Consider the following 21004-nt stretch of genomic DNA (forward strand, 5'->3'; position numbering starts at 1 on the left):
GTGCGCCCGGCTCGACAGCTCCACCACATAGTTTACCACATTTAGTTGCTTGACAACCTTGAAGGGCCCTTCCCAGGCAGGCTGGAGTTTGTTTTTCCTCACGGGGACGAGAACCATCACTTGATCCCTGGTGGCGAAGGCGCGGGCCCGCGCCGTACGGTCATACCAGACCTTCTGCTTCCTCTGGGCTCGGGCCAGATTCTCCCTGGCCAGGCCCATGAGCTCGGCAAGTCTTTCCTGGAAGGCCAGGACATACTCCACCACCGACTCTCCATCGGGAGCGGCCTTCCCCTCCCATTCGTCTCTCATCAGGTCCAGGGGCCCCCTTACCCGCCTTCCATACAACAGTTTGAAAGGCGAGAACCCAGTTGATTCCTGGGGTACCTCCCTGTATGCAAACGGCAGGTGAGGTAAATACTTGTCCCAGTCCTGTGGGTGCTGGTGCATAAATGTTTTTAGCATCATCTTTAGCGTCCCGTTGAACCTCTCCACCAGCCCGTTGCTCTGGGGGTGATACACTGAGGCCCAGCTGGGTCGGACCCCACATTTCTCCCACAAGCACCGGAGCAGGTTCGACATGAAGTTGGAACCCTGGTCCGTTAAGACTTCCTTGGGGAACCCCACCCGGCTGAAAATGGTCATCAGCGCATCCGCCACGGTGTCTGCTTCGGTAGAGGACAAGGCCACCGCCTCGGGGTAGCGAGTGGCGAAATCTACCACCACCAGGATGTGTTTCTTCCCTGACCGGGTCGCCTTGCTGAGAGGTCCCACCATGTCTATGGCCACCTTCTGGAAAGGTTCTTCTATGATGGGCAAAGGCCTCAGAGCTGCTTTCCTTTTGTCCCGGGCCTTCCCCACCCGCTGGCAGGGGTCACAGCATCGGCAGTACTGTCAGACATGGGTAAAGACCCCAGGCCAGTAAAAGTTCTGTAGCAGCCTCTGCCTGGTGCGCCGGATTCCCTGGTGCCCTGCGAGGGGGATGTCATGGACCAGGTACAGGAGCCTGTGGCGAAACTTCTGGGGAAGCACCAGCTGCCTCCTGATCCCCCATGACTCCACTTCCCCGGCGGGGGCCCATTCTCGGTACAGGAACCCCTCCTCCCACAGGAAACTCTCCTTGCAACCTCTCCTCATGTTCTGTACCGCATTGAGGTCAGCCCGGTCCCTGGGCTTCTGCAAAGAGGGATCTTTCTGCACCTCGGCCTGGAACTCAGCAGCTGGGACAGGGATGGGGACCTGCTCTCTCTCTCCGGCTGGGTCTGCGGCTGCAGCCTCTCTGAGCCGTGTCCCTGGTCGTTCCCTCCCCACCAGGTCAGGGTCATCCTGCGCCTCGGGCAGAGTACCTTCCCCGTTGTCAGGGCGCAGTGCCCTGCGCCGACTGACTACAGATCATGACCAGGGCACCCCGGGCGTTGCTTGGCCAGTCCTCGAGGTCCCCCCCCCCATTAGCACCTCTGTGGGCAAATGGAGGTGTACCCCCACGTCCTTGGGGCCCTCCTTGGCCCCCCACTTCAGGTGTACCCTTGCCACGGGCACCTTGAATGGAGTCCCGCTCACACCCCTCAGGGTCAGGAAGGTGTTGGGCACCATCCGATCTGGGGCCACCACCCCGGGCTGGGCCAGTGTCACCTCTGCGCCCCTGTCCCAGTACCCAGTGACCTCCCTCCCGTCTACTTCCAGGGAAACAAGGCACTCTTTCCGGAGGGGTAGCCCCGTGCCCACCCTGTAAACCAAAAACTCAGGGCCGGGAGCATCCAGCCCCTCGGAGGAGCCGACCTGGGGCCCCCCACCCTCCTTTGCAGGTGGTACGCGGCCAGCCCCCCTTTCCTGCGAACGGTGCCCCTCATCCGGCTGGGTCTCTACCAAGTTGACCCGGTGTGGGGTTGGTCTGCTCAGTTTGTCCTTGAGCCTGGGACACTGGGACCGTATGTGGCCCCTCTGGCCACAGTGATAGCAGCTTATGTCCCGTTGGTCCCCTCGAGTCGGGCGGTTGTCCCTGGCGCTGGCCGTTCCCCTTGGGAGGGTTCTCCTATTCCCCCTTTGGGGGTCCCAGGATGACTCTCTCTGCATCGCGACGGGCCTGTTCCTTTGGGGCTCCTCCCTGCCACCCCTCGACCGGCTCTTCACAAAGTCATCGGCCAGCCGCCCTGCATGTCGCGGGTTCTCTGGCTTTTGCTCCCTTAACCACAGCCTCAGGTCGGATGGGCACCACTCATACAGCTGCTCCAGCACCAGCAGTTTAATCACGTCCCCCGGCATCTGGGTCCCATCTGCCCACTTGCTGGCGTATCCCTCCATGCGGACGGCTAGTTGCAGATAGGAGACCTCAGGGGTTTTATACTGACTCCGGAACCTCTCCCGGTACATCTCAGGAGTCAGCCCAAACTCGCACAGCAGGGCCTGCTTGAATAGTTCGTAGTTCCCTTTCTCCGCCTCTTCCAGCTGGCCGTACAATGCCACGGCCTTGGGGTCCAGTAAGGGGGTGAGAACCCGGAGCCTGTCCACAGGATCTACCTGGTGCAGCTCGCAGGCCGTCTCAAAGGCACCCAGGAAGTCATCCATGTCCTCCCCCTCCTTACGCGGGGCCAGGATGGACTTATCAAAGCCCCGCGCCATCCTGGGCCCCCCCTCACTCACCACAGCCCAGGGCCTGCTGCCCCCCAGCCTCGGCAGGGCCAGCTCATGTTGACGCTGTCGCTCGTTCTCCTTCCGGTCATGTTCCCTCTGTCTCTCCTTCTCCTTCCGGTCATGTTCTCTCTGTTCCTCACGATCCTTCAGCTCTCTCAGTTTTAGCTCCTTCTCCCATTCCAGCCGCATGCGCTCCACAGATGAGCGTCGCCGGGACGATCCCCTGCTGGGGAGTGAGCTTCGCCGGGATGACCCCCTGCTGGCCGGGGGGGGTCACGGTACCCTCGGCAGTCGCTGGGCTCCTCCTCCCCCTCCCCCTAGGAGGGAGGGGTCTCGGGAAGCCCTCAGCAGCCGGCTGACCACTCCCAGCTGGAACAGACACTGGTGCCTGTACTGCATCTGCCAGGCTGCTTCCCGCAGAGACAGGGATCAGTTCATTCACGTGATCTCTGTCCTCCAGCTGGGCAATCAGCTGGTCCTTGGTGAGCTTCCCTCTGTGCAGCCCCCTCTCCTTGCACAGCTCCACCAGGTCGCACTTGCGCTGCTTGACATACATCTTCCTGCTGGCCGCTCGCAGGCCGGGGTGTTCGCCGCTCCCCATGGGTTCCAGGGGGACCCCTAGTGTGCCAGTCCTTGAGGTCACCACCTCTGCCAGGGTCGAGCTGCAGACTCCTCCGCCCCTGGGACTGCTTGCTGCAATCCCCTGGGGACCCTGTTACTGCAAAGTCCTTCTCTCTGGTCACACTCTCCCAGGGGTTAATCACCCCGGCAATCGCCCCTTCGTTTTACTGCTCCCCAGTCACTTACTGCAGGAAGCGCCGTCCACGGGGTGCAGTATATCCCACCGCTGCCACCAGTTGTCACAGAGTGTGGGGGAGTCTGGCCCTGCACCCCTCTTCCTGGGACTCACAGTGATTCTCAGCCAGACAGTAAAATGGAAGGTTTATTGGACAACAGGAACACAGGATACAGCAGGGCTCGTGTTCAGAGCCAGGACCCCTGAATCTGGCCTTCTGGGGGTTCAGGGTGTCTGGATTCCAACATAGGATCCCCTGAAGTTCCCCTACCCAGCCACTAGCTGACTGACCCAACCCTCTCCACTCGTCTCTCTGCCTTTGTCTCGCTTCCCGGGCAAAGGTGTTGACCTCCCCTCCCCCGTGCCTAGCTCATGTTACAGCTGCATACCTGAGTTTCACCTAAAATCCTCCCTGTAACTCTCCCCACCCCCACACAGACAGTCCCTACTGCATCACACCTCCTTACCAGCTCTGATGCCGCAGAGCATTTACCCTCTGTCCCCTTTCCCTGTTCCTGTTCCCCCTCCAGTTTGACTAAGTTTATGTAGTAATATTGTCAGCTATACCTTTGCTTAACCAATCATTGTACTGAAATTTAATTAACCAATCCTAACACATTGAAACATAATTCTCTAACCAATTCTATCCCACTACCCTCATTAACTTACACCTAGCAAAATTAATTATACAGCAGACAAAACCAGTTAGACAACCAGACTGATTAACAAGGTAAAAGTGGTGGCCATAAAGATAAAACAATACAGAAATGAGCGTTTCACAACCACAACCATTGAGAAGTGATTTCTTGCCAGACAGGTTGCTGTCAAACTAAGTTTTCATTAACCATTTTAAGATCTGTTTCTTTATCTGGTGGTGATGGGCACTATCAGGACAGGATCATCTTCCTAACAGCCCAATAGCACCTTATTTCAGTGTGACTGGTTTGGGATGTGAGGATGTGACACTTCGCTTCCCAGCTTATGGCTGCCCCTGCTGCTTAGCCAAAGGCCTTAGCCTAAGAACAAGGCCTCAGACGGTCACAGTAAGAGAAGGCCCTTACAAATACAGACAGTGATTTTGATTGTTTGTTTTCATAGTCCTGTAAGCAGCTAAGTGATAAAAATACCCCTAAGTTCTTAAAGTCTAGGCTTTACAGGCAGGCCTGAATATCCCAAACCTGAGCTGGCTTTTGTAGGTGACAAATCTGAGGAACTGTCACAGATTGAAGTGTCACTAGAGGAGGTTTTGGAATTAATTGATAAACTCAACATTAACAAGTCACCAGGACCAGATGGCATTCACCCAAGAGTTCTGAAAGAACTCAAATGTGAAGTTGCGGAACTATTAACCAAGGTTTGTAACCTGTCCTTTAAATCGGCCGTACCCAATGACTGGAAGTTAGCTAATGTAACGCCAATATTTAAAAAGGGCTCTAGGGGTGATCCTGGCAATTACAGACCGGTAAGTCTAACGTCGGTACCGGGCAAATTAGTTGAAACAATAGTAAAGAATAAAATTGTCAGACACATAGAAAAACATAAACTCTTGAGCAATAGTCAACATGGTTTCTGTAAAGGGAAATCGTGTCTTACTAATCTATTAGAGTTCTTTGAAGAGGTCAACAAACATGTGGACAAGGGGGATCCGGTAGACATAGTGTACTTAGATTTCCAGAAAGCCTTTGACAAGGTCCCTCACCAAAGGCTCTTACGTAAATTAAGCTGTCATGGGATAAAAGGGAAGGTCCTTTCATGGATTGAGAACTGGTTAAAGGACAGGGAACAAAGGGTAGGAATTAATGGTAAATTCTCAGAATGGAGAGGGGTAACTAGTGGTGTTCCCCAAGGGTCAGTCCTAGGACCAATCCTATTCAATTTATTCATAAATGATCTGGAGAAAGGGGTAAACAGTGAGGTGGCAAAGTTTGCAGATGACACTAAACTACTCAAGATAGTTAAGACCAAAGCAGATTGTGAAGAACTTCAAAAAGATCTCACAAAACTAAGTGATTGGGCAACAAAATGGCAAATGAAATTTAATGTGGATAAATGTAAAGTAATGCACATTGGAAAAAATAACCCCAACTATACATACAACATGATGGGGGCTAATTTAGCTACAACGAGTCAGGAAAAGATCTTGGAGTTATCGTGGATAGTTCTCTGAAGATGTCACGCAGTGTGCAGAGGCGGTCAAAAAGCAAACAGGATGTTAGGAATAATTAAAAGGGGATAGAGAATAAGACTGAGAATATATTATTGCCCTTATATAAATCCATGGTACGCCCACATCTCGAATACTGTGTACAGATGTGGTCTCCTCACCTCAAAAAAGATATTCTAGCACTAGAAAAGGTTCAGAAAAGAGCAACTAAAATGATTAGGGGTTTAGAGAGGGTCCCATATGAGGAAAGATTAAAGAGGCTAGGACTCTTCAGTTTGGAAAAGAGGAGACTAAGGGGGGACATGATAGAGGTATATAAAATGAGTGATGTTGAGAAAGTGGATAAGGAAAAGTTATTTACTTATTCCCATAATACAAGAACTAGGGGTCACCAAATGAAATTAATAGGCAGCAGGTTTAAAACAAATAAAAGGAAGTTCTTCTTCACGCAGCGCACAGTCAACTTGTGGAACTCCTTACCTGAGGAGGTTGTGAAGGCTAGGACTATAACAATGTTTAAAAGGGGACTGGATAAATTCATGGTGGCTAAGTCCATAAATGGCTATTAGCCAGGATGGGTAAGAATGGTGTCCCTAGCCTCTGTTCGTCAGAGGATGGAGATGGATGGCAGGAGAGAGATCACTTGATCATTGCCTGTTAGGTTCACTCCCTCAGGGGCACCTGGCATTGGCCACTGTCGGTAGACAGATACTGGGCTAGATGGACCTTTGGTCTTACCCGGTACGGCCTTTCTTATGTTCTTATGTTCTTATGTTCTCTATTCTAACAGTGGGTTCTGTCCCTTCCCCCATTCTGTGTCTGTCTTGTGTATTTAGATTGTAAATTCTTCAGGGCATGGGCCATCTACTGTTCTCTGTTTGTACTTGACCTAGCACAATGGGGACCCACTGTTAGTTGCTCCTTAGGCACTAAGGTAATTCATATGATTTATAATCATAATAACTCTGCTGCCACTTTGAGCCAAGGAAGCTGGCCTTGGGATGTTACTGCTTAAAAATGAGCTGGGGGTTAAAACCATGGACTATTCTTTGTGCCAAGTATCCCACAAATTTCACTGACCTCCCTGGTTTTCTTTGCCTGCAGTAGGGTTTCCACTTTCCAAACCTGATGTGATCTCGCAGCTGGAACGAGGGGAAGAGCCGTGGGTCCCAGACCTCCAGGGCTCTGAGAAAGAAGTGCTTCCAAGAGCTGCCTGCACAGGTGAGGACTTGGTTAAACCAACTCAACAAGTGTGTGGGAATGCAGGAAACATTCGGGATGCCCTACAAAGACCCTGTGAGCTCTCCAGGTTCAGGATTGTCCCCTGCAGATGTGGAATCATTATGGCAGATGTCACTCATGGCTTCCCTGCTATTCTGACTGACAACTGGCAGCAGATCCCTCCCTGATCTCGCTTTCCCCTGAGTGTTCTCATGAGATGCAGACCAAAACTGATCCCTTCCTCTCTCCTCTGTGGAAGGTTTTGGGGAAAATCAGCACCTGATAGGTTTGATCTCTCCCACACATATTTTGGATTGTTCATTCCTTTTTCCATTCCTCTCTCTGAGATTTTCTTTCTTTCCGGTGCAGGTAGTGATCTATGCCTGGATTCTCTCTGTCTCCCATCAGGTGATGGGATGGTGAGTAAGAATGAGGAGGAGAAACCCCAGCAGGAAGATGCTGATCAAGGAGAACCACATGGAACTTTATCAGGAAGATCCAAAGGGAATGTTTCCGGGAGTTATGCGCTCCCAGAAAAAACAAAAGCCTGTGAGACTCAGGGGAGGCCAGAGGGAAACTTTAGTATCCTCTCAGACCTTATAACAAGCGACAGAATCAACTTGGAAGAGACACGCTACACATGCTCTGAGTGTGGGAAAAGCTTCAATCGGAGCTCTGCCCTTATCAGACATCAGACAATCCACACAGGTGAGAAACCTTATGAATGCGCTGAGTGTGGGCAATGCTTCATCGATAGTTCAGCCCTCATCTCACATCAGCGAATCCATACAGGAGAAGCACCCCACAGATGCTCAGAGTGCGGGAAAATCTTTAGTCAGAGCTCTACCCTGAACACACATCGTAGAATCCACACAGGAGAAAGGCCGTACACATGCTCTGAGTGCGGGAAAAGCTTCAGTCGGCGCTCACACCTTATCACACATCGAATAATCCACACGGGAGAAAGACCCTACACATGCTCTGAGTGTGGGAAAAGCTTCAAGCACCGCTCTGCCCTTATCACACATCGAATAATCCACATGGGAGAAAGACCCTACACATGCTCTGAGTGTGGGAAAAGCTTCAAGCACCGCTCTGCCCTTATCAAACATCGAAGAATTCACACAGGAGAAAGGCCGTACACATGCTCTGAGTGTGGGAAAAGCTTCAGTCGGCGCTCAAACCTTATCATACATCAGAGAATCCACACAGGGGAGACGCCCTACATGTGCTCTGAGTGTGGGAAAAGCTTCAATCACTGCTCTGCCCTTATCAAACATAGAAGAATCCACACAGGAGAAAGGCCGTACACATGCTCTGAGTGTGGGAAAAGCTTTAGTCAGAGCTCAAACCTTATCAAACATGAGAGAATCCACACAGGAGAGACGCCCTACACATGCTCTGAGTGCGGGAAAAGCTTCAGTCGGCGCTCAAACCTTATCATACATCAGAGAATCTACACAGGGGAGACGCCCTACATGTGCTCTGAGTGTGGGAAAAGCTTCAATCAGAGCTCTGCCCTTATCAAACATCGAAGAATCCACACAGGAGAAAGGCCGTACACATGCTCTGAGTGTGGGAAAAGCTTTAGTCAGTGCTCAAACCTTATCAAACATAGGAAAATCCACATGGGTGAGAAATCTTATGGATGCTCTGAGTGTGGGAAATGTTTCTTTCATCATTCAGACCTCATCTTACATCAGAGAATCCACACAGGGGAGAAGCCCTACACATGCTCTGAGTGTGGGAAAAGCTTTAGTCAGAGCTCTGTCCTTATCAGACATTGTAGAATCCACACAGGAGAGAAGCCCTACATGTGCACTGAGTGTGGGAAAAGCTTCAATCAGCGCTCAAACCTTATCAGACATAGGAAAATCCACCTTGGAGAGAAGCCCTAGACATGCTCTGAGTGCAGGAAAAGCTTCAAAAAGCACTCAAGCCTCATTAGACATCAGAAAATCCACATGAGAGAGAACTGTAATAAATCCCTTGACTAGGGTTGGCCAAAAAATTTTTTTAAAAAAAATCACATTTGCTCATTCCTACTTAGTTATTTTTGTACCATCTTCACCGTGGTCTCTCAGCTCCACCAGATCAGTTGCCTGCTTCTGCCTTTTGCAGCTCATCCTTCTTTGGGGTCAGTCCTGTGATCTTTTCTATCAACTCCTTTCCTTTAGAGTCGTAGGAGTGTGTGTCCCTCCTGCCAGGAATGTTCATCCCTCCAGGTGGGGGGACAGAGGTTTGATCCCAACAAGCTACACTGAGGCAGAAACTACCTATGCCTGACAGCCACTAGGGCTGTACATGTCATTGGCTGCTCAAGTTAGTGATCTTAATGTAAAAAATTGTAGTGCAGATGCAGTCCAGGTGCAGTGGCTGCCATTAGCTTTCCCCTTGACCTGACCTAAACTCCATCACTTTTCCCAGTCTAAACAAACCCTGAGCATCCCGGTTATACTGTTCCCCCATTTCACAGCAATTGTTAGTCATCGAGTTCTCCCTTGGGGATCAAATTGTTTCATTCCCAGTTGCTCTGATGTTGCTGCAGGTTGTGCTGGGGAGCAGATATTTTTATTATCAATTTCCGCACTTAAACTATATTGAACTATAACAAAGAGCAGGAACAGGGCAGGGATAGGGGAAAATGTCATTTCACCTGTTGCAACCACAGACATAGTTAGGGTAAATCAGAGGGAGTCCCTTATTCCCCATCACCATCCTCCTTCAATCCATGCTAGAACCTAAGAATCCTTTTCCTTTCCCCCGTTGTGGGATGGGAGACTTCCAAAAGTGCTCCCTGTGCTATAAAAGTGCTCAGAGAATAAACCCCAAATAGCCCCTGAGCTTTGCTTTTTGAATTCTGTGTTTCCGATTACTTCAAGCCTGGACACTGTGATTATTTACCAGTTTCTTTATCACTGTTTCTACCACTGTTCTGTAACATTTTTTGTTTTTTCTGGGACAGGGTTGTTATTCCTTTGCCTAATCCCAACCTAGAAGGCCAGGGTGTCTGTTTTCTCTGGCCCCTCCCCACAGAGAAATCTGACAGGGTTGAACCTGCCAGGAGCAAACAAAAAGCCCCACTGGTCACACACACAAAGCAGATAGACACACACAGGACACAGAAGAAACTGAATTATTTGAGCTATCAACATTTCCACTTTCCCACAGCATGTTAGTTCTGAAAGTTGTTTTAATTTGTTTATTTTCTTGGAACCAGAACTGGGAAAAGAGACACTGGAGTCAGTGTGTCATAAACAGATAGTTAAGGGTTAAGGTCTCTTTTACCTGTAAAGGGTTAACAAGCTCAGTAACCTGATGAACACCTGACCAGAGGACCAATCAAGGGATAAGATAATTTCAAATCTCTGGGGAGGGAAGTCTTTGTTTGTGTTCTTTGTTGGGGTTGCCGTTCTCTTTTTGGATCTAAGAGAGGCCAGACATATCTCCAAGTTCTCCAAGTTTTCCTGAAGTATTAGAAAGGCGGTTTAGTCTTATAATTAATTTCTACATTTGCAATTGTATGTTTGCTGAAGAAATATCTTTATTTCTGTTTGCTGTTACTTTGATTATTCTGAGAAAGAAGGGGAGGGGGAAAGCCTCTCCAGGTTGATAAGCTAGACCCTGTATATTTTTCATCCTGGTGTTACAGAGATAGTGTACTTACTTTCTCTCTTTTAATAAAATCTTTTCTTTTTAGAACTTGATTGATTTTTTCCCTTGCTTGGATTTTCAGGGGAAGAGGAGGGGGGAAAAAGTGAATCCCTCTTTCTTTGATTCAATAAGCTTGAATCAAGGTATCTCTCCCAAGGACTAGGGGAGGGGAAGGGAAGGGGGATAGGGAATCCCTCTTTGTGTTAAGATTCAAGGAGTTTGGATCTGTGTTCCCCAGGGAAAGTTTGGGGGAACAGGAAGTGTGCCAGACGCTAAAAACTTGGCTGGTGGCAGCTTTACCAGATCTAAACTAGGATTTTAGTTTAGAGGAGTCCATGCAGGTCCCCATCTTGTGGACGCTAAAGTTCAAAGTGGGGAACAAACCTATGACACAGTGGAATTAGAGCAGGGAGGGATAAGTCTCATGATTCGTCACTAACCAAAGGCTTTGTAGACAGAGCGATAATGTTACTGAATGGTCTGGCTAACCCTGCAGTTAGAAACAATCAACTCTACGGGTGGTAAATTTACAGAGGCTCTGCTGCTGATCATGAAGTAGAAGCACATTACCTTTAAACAGCTGCTATTTCAGTGCCTCTGGAAGTACAGAAAACAATGATCTGTGTTAAAGGAAAGTTGCCATTTCTCAGAGCCCCAATTTCTGTTTTGTGTGTACAGGAAGGTTTGAATGTGTAGCAGGTAGTTTGGTCAAGCTTAGCTATTTTGTGTGTGTAACAGGCTCCTGCCCACCTCCAGCAGAGGTTTCAGTCACATACGATGGCAACTTACCGAATGTCACACAAATTAGTCCATCCCTCCCCATATTCAGTCTCTGACCGGAATGTTAGAATGAGGCAGAGAAATGGGAAAGTATCGCAGTAGGAATACATTAACAAGTGGGATTAATCAGAGCTGGGCTGCAGACAGAGCCTGTTCTAGAGCTGGTGAAGTGACAGGGACACACTCCCGCTAGTGCCGGCTCTGAAATAACAGCAGAAGCAGATGGAAGAGAATGAACTCATGGGCAGCTGCCCTGGCAGTGCATCTCTCACCTGGCAGGTGTTACACGAAACACAGCACTTCCCCCCACTGCCACCACTTCATTATACTGTCCATGGGGCTGTTTGTCCTGCAGGACTTTGATCTCTCCAGGTGGTCCATGGTGATTCATAACAGCCATTAGGGGAGCAGGAGTCATCCCAATGGAAATCTCTCCACTTCTTTCTCAGTGTTACCTTCTTAGCCCTGGCTTTGGAGATGACATGAGCCTTATCCTGTCTTGATTTTAGGTAGGATTGTGATCACCTTCTGGGGCTTGGCAGCTTAGAACTTTTGAGGGCTTTTCTCTGCCTTTTTGGTCCCCGCTGCAGTCAGTACATTCTAGACATGGGCATGGTGACCTCCCTGGGGATCTTGACAGCTTTAGCCAGCTTCTTGGTGGCTATTTTCCTGCTCACAGCCACTGTCTTCTTCTCATGCCTTGTCCTGGGGGCCCAGCTGCTGGTTGAATGAGAAGGAGCAAAAGTGCTGGTGACTTTAGCCCGCACCAAGTGGCCTTTGCTCGTCAGACTCCTGAACCCCAACTGGATGGTTCTTGTTCTTCTGCACAGCACAGCCCTGGAGAGGAGGGATCTGCAAATGTACATTCCTATGATCCCTTTGTTTAATTGATGAAAACATAAACTAGACACTTAGAGGATTGGAACTGATTTCAGCTGATGGACAGGTTTGCTAGGTTTTTATGCATTTGGACAGTGAAATGTTGAGTGTTTACATTCATTTCAAGCATCCCCGTATAGTGGAGCTCCTGAACATAATGGAGAATGGTAATCAAAATGTTTTCCCTTTTTTTAAAAAAATAAAAAAATAAAAGAATAAGGAGAGGCTTATTAGAGGGCACTTGGATTTGAAGCAGGGACCACTTGATCTGCAGTCAAACACTCTACCACTGAGCTATACCCCCAAGAGAGCAGATGCTTTCCCCATTGTAGCTGAAGCACATCAGTGATTCCAATAGCAGGGGCAGGTTCTCTCTGGGGCACAGAGATTTTTCGGGGAGTTGGTGGCTCCTTTCTTTCCTCACCCTGGAGTAAATGCAGCTTTTTATTCCATGGTACATGTTTTATGGACTAACAACAGCAGCTTGAAGAAAGAGGAGAGTGAATATCTCACTCTCAGGGCTGAAGGTGGCCACGTCCCCTCTGTCGGACCGTTGCCATTGCAGAAGAGAAGGTTTCAATGGAATTGAATGCCCTGGCTCAGACTAGAGACACAGAAAGGTTTTGCTGTTCGTTGAACAGCAAAGGAAATTGTGTCTGTATGTGAAACTGAGGAGGGACATGAAACGCCCACAGGGGGGCGCAATGCCCTAAGCTAAGGCAGGAGGGTGAAGGAAGGGGGCTGAGGAATGACTGAAGTGGACTCACCTGGGATTGAAATGGCATTTGTTTGTGTCGGGCAGTGAGAAATGTGACATTAATTCAGATGCAGGGTTGAGGCTTCTTTAGCTGCTTGTCGAACTTGAACTTGATTTCCCAGAAGGGAGAAGGGGAAAGTCTGGGGCGGCCTTGAGTCCCTGGCTGGAGCAGTGTGTGTGAAAGGCTCCAGAGACGCAGCTGGCAACTACAGGCCACTAAGGCTAACGTCAGTACCAGGCACATTGGGTGGAATTTTAGAGCCCAATTATTAGACCCATTGGTGAACAGAATTTGCTGGGTGTAGCGGGTGGTTCCCTGCTCCTGCTCTGCGGGGCTTGAAGCAGCCCAGGAGAGGGCTGGGGCAAGGAGCCTGGCCCCTATAAGAGGTTGTGAGCCAGGAGCCCAGTCAGTCTCCCTCTGCTTGTAGTGAGAGAAGGGCCTGGCTGCAGGGACCTAAGCAAGACACCTAGAGTGGGAGCAGGGCTGGGGAAGGGCCAGAGGAGCTGGGAGCTCTGGCCTGGAAAGCTCCAGGCTGCAGGCCTGACTATAGGCTGAATAGGTGCAGGGCTGCAATGGGGCAGCCCAGGGGGAAGCAGAGGTGGCAGGTCCAAACCCCTTTGCCTGTGGTGAGTGGCTCACACTGCAGTCTGCCCCAGTGAACGGGGGCTGGATGGAGACTGGGCAGTAGCCAAGACTGAGGTGACGTGGGGATAGTGGGTGGGGGTTCCCCTGGGAGGGGGAGACCCAGAACTGGGGGGGTACTGCCAGGGTAAAAGGGGCACTGGGGTCCTGGGAGGGACAGGGGGCCAGCTGTGGTAAGGTGGATCACCGGCCTGCAGAGGGCGCTCTGACAGCTGGAGAGCTAATTCCCAAGATGACCAGCAGGAGGCGCTGCCGGGTTAGTCTGCCCCCGCTTACATTGGGGAGGAATGAACATCCTTTTTGTAAAGGAAAATCATGCCTCATGAATCTACTATGATTCTTTGAGAGAGTAAACAAGCATGTAGATAAAGGTGATCCCGTGGATATAGTATACTTAGGTTTTCAGAAAACCATTGACAAGGTCTCTCCCCAAAGGCTATGAAGCAAAATGGGATAAGATGGAAGGTCCTCTCTGGGATAGGTAACTGGTTCAAAGGCAAGAAACAAAGAGTCTGACTAAGTGATCAGTTTTCAGAACGGAGAGAGGTAAATAGTGGTGTCCCCCTGGGGTCTGTACTGGGACCAGCACTGTTCAACATACTCCTGAGTGATCTGGAAAAAGGGGTAAACAGTGAGGTGGCAACACTTGCAGATGATACAAACCAACCCAAGTTAGTTACATCCAAAAGAGAGTGCAAAGTGTGACAAAGGGATCTCACCAAACGGAGTGACTGGGCAGCAAAAAGGCAGATGAAATTCAATGTGGATCAATGCAAAGTAATGCACATGGGAAAACATGATCCCACTTCTACATCTAAACTGATGGTGTCTAAATTAGCTCTTACAACTTAAGAAAGAGATCTCGGAGTCACTGTGGATACTTCTCTGAAAACATCCACTCAATGAGCATCGGCAGTCAAAAAAGCGAACAAAATGTTGGGAAGTCATTAGGAAAGGGATGGCTAACAAGACAGAAATATAATATTACCTGTCTATACATCTGTGGTATGCCCACATCTTGAATACTGGAGCTGGTCCCCCATCTCAAAAAGATATATTGGAATTGGAAAAGGTGCAGAAAAGGGCAACCAAAATGATTGGGGTGTGGAACAGCTTCCATGTGAGGTGAGATTAATAAGACTGAGGGGAGTTTTCAGCTTGGAAAAGAGATGACTAAAGGGGGGTAAGGATAGAGGTCTATAAAATGATGAGGGGTTTGGAGAAAGTAAATAAGGAAGTATCGGAGGGGTAGCCGTGTTAGTCTGGATCTGTAGGGAAGTGCTATTTACTCCTCATAACACAAGAACTGGGGTCACCCGATGAAATGAATAGACAGCAGGTTTAAAACAAACCAAAGGAAGTATTTCTTCACCCAACACACAGTCAACCTGGTGAAACGTTGCCAGAGGATGTTGTGAGGGCCAAGACTATAACAGGGTCCATCAAAGAACTAGATAAGTTGATGGAGGATGGGTCCATCATTGGCTATTAGCCAGGATGGGCAGGGATACAAAACCATGCTCTTGAAGTGTCCCCAGCCTCTGTTTGCCGGAAGCTGGGAATGGGCGACGGGATGGATCGCTTGATGATTCCCTGTTCTGTCGATTCCCTTGCGGGCACCTGGCATTGACCACTGTGGGAGGACAGGATTCTGGGCTGGCTGGACCATTGGTCTGATCCAGTATGGCCGTTCTTGTGACCAATAGAGGGCAGTCTCCACCAGCAATATTTATATTTGGTGCACTGAAAGGGCTAACTTTCCAAAGCTGACCAAAATGATCAGTGAAAGTGTTTTGGAGAAAAAACTAAACAGAAGAATGTAAATGAAAACTGGGAGCTATTGTTTAAGGAGCTTGTTAGATGGGGCATAAGCCACATTGCCTAATTACCTGAGCTTGCAATGGCCTTCCACTCAACTCGCTGACATTTCTCCGTCTGCAAATGTGGTACCCATTTTAAAACCTAGATCCAATCAATTACAACATGTCAGGGAAGATTCTAGGCATCAATGATCTGATCATTGGGTTGATGGTGATAAACAAGAGATTCTCATAAGGCTCCCTCTTCCCAAGAGCCACCCTCATACTCTCTCCCCTTTCTGCTCCTGCATCCTTTGCAAACTTTCGAAGACAGATGCCTTGTGATGGCCTTCGCTCTTGGGGAAGTTTTCTAGTGGTCAGGGTTTTGGTCCTTTGGGGGAAAGGGCATGGCAGATGTCAGGGGAGCCCAGGGCCCCCCATGGGCTCTGATCCAGGCCACTCTGAGGGCAACACTTCCTACCACCTCGCTATTGTCCAAAGATTGCAGTTTGTCACAGGAAGCTCTGAACGGTGTCAGCTCACTGCTTGGCACCTCTTTGTGGCCGGGTATGGTATGGCAGCTTTCTCCTTCTTGGAGTGGCAGCTGTGTCTGTTACGCTGACAGATCCCGGTCAGTGACTTGTCGATGGGTGGGATCGAACTGGGAACTCAGGAACTTAGTGTGTGGGCCTCTACAGCATGAACTGAAAGCCACCTGGCTGCTAGAGGGAGAGATAAAATGAGTCTTTTCTACAGTCTTAGCTAAGTGATCTCGGTGCCACTAGCTGGGACACCCCACCACACCCTGGAGGTGTGTGGGTTACATACTTCCCCTAGCTGAGGAAGCGCATCCTGAGCTTTGGAGAGTTCCCAGCTGTAATCCCAGACGACCCCTGTAACGATGCAGCCTGTGGTGGGACACTGCTGAGAGTATCAATTCAGGACAAATTGCTTGTAGCAAGGTAGTCACAGCCCGAGGCTGGGTGCCCTTTACTATTAAAGCACGTCACACCAGCCATGCAGAGAGGACTTTGGTTTTACCCCACTGGCTAATTGGACATCATAGAACCAATTCCCTCAGCTATCCCAGTTCCCTTCTATCACCACCAGCCCCGCTCCTTATGAAGATGAATGGTTATGAAAACCAATACCCCAGTAAAAGAAAACAGGTTCTCTCAAAGGACCAAGCCCCAGATCCAGGTCAATAGATGAGTCAGATCTTACCCACAAATCACGCTCTTGCAAATCCTTTAGCATCTAAAATCTAAAGATATATTCATAAAAAGAAAGAAATATAGATGAGTTAAAATTGTTAAACAAAATGAATTACATTCAGTAATGGGAAAGTTCTTGGTTCAGGCTTGTAGCAGTGATGGAATAAACTGCAGGTCAAATCAAGTCTCTGGAGTACATCCACAGCTGGGATGTACATTCAGTCCTTTCTATAGAGCTTCAGTTTGTAGCAAAGTCCTCCAGAGGTATGAAGCAGGACTGAAGACAAGATGGAGACGAGGCATCAGCCTTTTCTAGTCTCTTGCCATGTGGTCTTTGCTTTCTTTTGTCCCAAGGACACTCTATCCAGCATGTGCCATAGAAAAACCTTAGAGGTATGTCCATAGGCAGGTCCCTGCAGACCTTGCTGAGTCACAAGGCGTATTTGCCTTCTCTCAATGGGCCATCAAGCAGGCTAGGCAGAACTGACACCAACTTGTCTGGGGTGTTCCCCAGAAGCAGAGCACAAGTTTGAAATACGGGCAGCATAGAGCCAATATTAATAATATTGAATTCGTTGCATCCGATGAAGTGGGTATTCACCCACGAAAGCTCATGCTCCAAAACATCTGTTAGTCTATAAGATGCCACAGGATTCTTTGCTGCTTTTACACATCCAGACTAACACGGCTACCCCTCTGATACTTAATATTCATAATGTCAACTACAAAAAATGACAGACATCTAGAGATAGCATAATTATTATCAGCCAATCAGAACCTCTCCATAGACCCCTTACATGACAACCTTTCTACAATATTGGCAGCAAATATAGAACAGTGGTCGCAACAGTGATCTACACGGTTACAGATTGTCAGTAACGTCACAGGAAGTGAGACAGCATCAGTGAGACTGATATTGGAAAACTGCCTCCAGTTTTGGCATCCTCATTTAAAAAAGATGTTGTGAAATTGGAGCTGGGGTAGCAAAGAGCCACCAAATGTTCTAAGGACTGGAGAAAAATGCCTCCTAGTGAGCTATTGAAAGAGCTCAACCTGTTTAGCTTATCAAAAGAAGATTGAAAGGTGACTTCATTCAAGTGCCTTCAGGGAGAGAAAAGATTGGGTATTAAAGGGCTCTTGTATTGAGCAGAGAAAAGCATAATGTCTGGAAGGTGAAAAGAGACAAATTCCTATTACAACTAAGGCACAAATATTCAACAGCGAGTATGATTCATCTCAGGAACAAGCTACCAAGGAAAGTGGTGGATTCTCCATCTCTTGATGTCATTTCATGAAGACTAGATGCCTTTCTGGAATGTGTTTACCCCCAAAGTAGCTGTTGTTTCATACAGGAGGCCTGTGATATGCAGGGGGTCAGATTAGATGCTCTAATGGTCTCTTCTGGCCGTAAAGTCGACTAATTTCTGAAAAACCGAGTGTAGCATTGGGAGCAGCGTCTGATGTTTTCCTGTCTAGCCGGCTTGCTGCCTAGAACGAACGCTCCTTGAGTGGGGTGATCCACAGGGAGTAGCTTAAACCTCCAAAGTGCCTGGCCAGGGGCAGGACATTGGCCCAGCAAGGGAGGGGTGTGGCAGTGACATCACAAAGGCCTTTGGCAGGACCTCAGCCTATTGGTCCAAGGTGGTGGGGAGGTGGTGACCTCACAGAGAGATGCTGACATCAGCCAGGCAGGACAGGGGCGAGGGGCCAGGGAAACCTCAGAGACCCCTGTGGCTTTGCTCCAGCAAGTCTCCTTCTCCAGGTCTCTCTCTGAGGACTGAGGGAGTATTCGGGTTCACGGACGTGAGCGCCAGGAGGAACCTCTTTCGAGTTTTCTCCTTCCCTTGTAGTGATTTTACTAGAAAAAAGCCGTCCCTGTTTAGAAGGTAAGAGCCTCCTCGAGGTTTGAAACCTGTTCAGTCTGACCCATCTGGTGAGAGTTGAATTCTAGGCATGGAAAACACGAGCTTAAGAAGGCAGAATTTTATTGCGCACCTGAGATTTTGTCCCTTAGAATCACTGGGGACATTGGGATTTGTCCTTTTTGTTTCACCTTTTCCTCCCTCCCTCCCTCCCTCCTTTCTCTTTGTCTCTTGCTTCTTTTGTCCTTTTTCCTGTTCCCCTCACAACAGCAGGAGAGGGGGGTGTGTGTGTTGCGGGGCAGTGCTCTGCGGCTCCCACTGTGGGAAGTCCACCCAAAACTGTGGGGCTGAAATAGTGCTCGGGCAGTGATCCCCACCCGTGACCTGGGCCATCCTTTGGGCTCTCTGGTGAGAACCCTCCGCCTCCCATCCTCAGTCTCTACCCTGATTGGCTGAGCAGGAGGTTATTGACAGGGAGGAGACTCAGGTCCTTGTTCTCTTTTAAGACCAAGGAAATAAGTCAGAACCAGTTCTATGTTTGATGGATTTTGCTGCTTCTCTGCATTAATGGTCTCTGAGCAGTTCATGATTCTCTCTAACATTGCAGTTCTCCTCAAATACTTGTTGAATAATTCATGTGCACTGTTGTTGGGCTGGAGCTCATCTGAGAGCTCTTTATTCAGGTCATTCAATGTCTGAAATTCAAGATCTGATGGTTAGTTTGAAAATCAGGGCTCTTGAGTCCTTTTCCCAACTCTGCCCCAGCCTGGGCGTGTGACCTAAGAGAAGTCAATTCTCCTTTCTCAGCCTTAGCTTCTCCCTCTTTCAAGTAGGGATAATAATGATCCGCTCCTACCTAGCTCAACACACTCACTCTTCCCCAAGACACACACTGTCTGTCCCCACACACACACAGTCTCCACACTGCAGTTGAAAAGCAGCTGGCAATCTAGTAGGATGCCCAGGGAACAATGAGAGAGAGAAACCTGCATGACTGAAAGTGCAGCCATGGAGACACCACACACCGGCCTTGCCTAGCTGGCAAGAATCAAAGCTCCACAGAAACACCCTGTGACTTCTAACCCAGCTCCCTAAGGCCTCAGCCACAACCACTTAACACAGGGGCCTTTCTACACTCTGGTTCTGTTCTCACTGAAGCGTCATTTCCAATTGTTCACTCAGACCAGCTTCCCCAGCGCACTCACTGCTGTGCAGCTCTGTACATGTGGCCATGGCTGAGCAGCCAGAGTTCCTGCCCATTTCCCTACTGGCTGGAGCATGGCTAGAGTGTGTTTGTGGTTAATGACGTTGCTGTAGATGGTTCGTTTCCTGCCTTGGCAATTCAGACAGTCCCTTTTCCTGACATATCTCCAGCACATCAGTCCCTGGCTGGGTCTCCTGGGCAGTGGAAAACATCCCTTGTTTGGTCCTGCCAAGGGGATCGTGCAGAGCTGAGACGTCCCTTGGCTTGGATCAAAGGGGGAGTTGGATGGAATTTATCACACAACCCTCCCTGCTCCCCAGAGCCCCACGGGGAGAAGCTAGGGAAGGGGGAGTCGTTCCTCACCTGCGCTCCCAGAAGAGCTGCTAGGACTCCTTCCTGCCAGCTACTCACCCCTGGATCCATCCTCAGCTCCTGGGATCTTCCTGCTCCAAAGGCTCCAGAGGCCTGCGGGGGGGGGGGGGGAGGGCGTCACTGCACGGTCTGACACACAAGGGAGGTTTCTGGAATTGAAGGAAGGAGCAGAAAACGGAGAGGAAAGAAACAGAGAGAAAACGCCTCGTCTCTCCCCTCCCCCTCCCAGCAAGAAATGTTACCAAGGACCAGCGTTGGGGGAAATGGTACCCTGGGTAAACCTTGTACTTTGGCCTTTCCCCATCGCCCCTGGACGATCCCCCTCCCCCTTTACCCCCAGTTCCTGCACTCCCGAGCCTTGCACCTCCCCCACCCCTAACTCTGCCCCCTCCTGTGCCCTAACCCCTACGCTGTGTCCCCTTTGCCCTTAACTCCTGCACCCCCTCCTGTGTCCCCAGCCACTGCCCCTCTCCTGCACCCCCTTCACCCCTAACCCCTGCACCCCCTCCTGTGCCACCAGCCACTGCCCCCTCCTGCACCCCCCTTCACCCCAACCCCTGCACCCCCTCCTGTGCCCCAGCCACTGCCTCTCTCCTGCACCCCTTCACCCCTAACCCCTGCGCCTCCTGTGCCCCAGCCACTGCCCCTCTCCTGCACCCCTTCACCCCTAACCCCTGCACCCCCTCCTGTGCCACCAGCCACTGCCCCTCTCCTGTGCCCCCTCCTGCACCACATGGGGACACTGACCTATGTGCATGGAGCAGCTGGCATTGCTGCCCCCTGATCCACCCTGGAACGCTGCTCCTCCGGGCACCTCTAGGGGCTGGGGGGCAATAAGTGACATCATCCGAGCTCCCTGCATCCAGGTCACTTTCCTCAGCCGGGCTGCGTCAGGGGAGGGCAGAGAGCAGCAGCTTCTGATGCTCCCCTCACAGCCCGGCCCAGGTGGGGAAAGTGACCAGGACGCAGGGAGCACATAGTGCTGCTCCTCGCTCCCCCCACCCTCTGTGGGGCCACGGAGGAGCACTGGG

At 49.9% G+C, this 21004-nt stretch overlaps 1 protein-coding gene across 1 annotated transcript; it reads left to right on the forward strand.

The window, feature by feature from the left end:
* The first annotated feature begins 2815 nt into the window (after positions 1-2815).
* Positions 2816-8758, forward strand: LOC120381710 (zinc finger protein 271-like). The gene is made up of 3 exons (XM_039499832.1): positions 2816-2906; positions 7470-8441; positions 8526-8758. The coding sequence occupies exons 1-3, from the start codon at positions 2816-2818 to the stop codon at positions 8705-8707; spliced, it is 1245 nt and encodes a 414-aa protein (XP_039355766.1). The 3' UTR covers positions 8708-8758.
* The last annotated feature ends 12246 nt before the right edge of the window (positions 8759-21004 follow it).

Source organism: Mauremys reevesii, linkage group 14, assembly GCF_016161935.1.
Source record: "Mauremys reevesii isolate NIE-2019 linkage group 14, ASM1616193v1, whole genome shotgun sequence".
In the NCBI taxonomy this organism is placed as follows: Eukaryota; Metazoa; Chordata; order Testudines; family Geoemydidae; genus Mauremys; species Mauremys reevesii.

Excerpts from the sequence above, each read along its gene's own strand:
- LOC120381710 (XM_039499832.1), top strand. The coding sequence starts at position 2,816 with ATGCGCTCCACAGATGAGCGTCGCCGGGACGATCCCCTGCTGGGGAGT. Across the intron at positions 2,907-7,469 it reads GCTGGCCGGGGGGGGTCACG|GCTTCAATCGGAGCTCTGCC; the intron begins GTACCCTCGGCA and ends AGTGTGGGAAAA. Across the intron at positions 8,442-8,525 it reads ACATAGGAAAATCCACATGG|GGGAGAAGCCCTACACATGC; the intron begins GTGAGAAATCTT and ends GAATCCACACAG.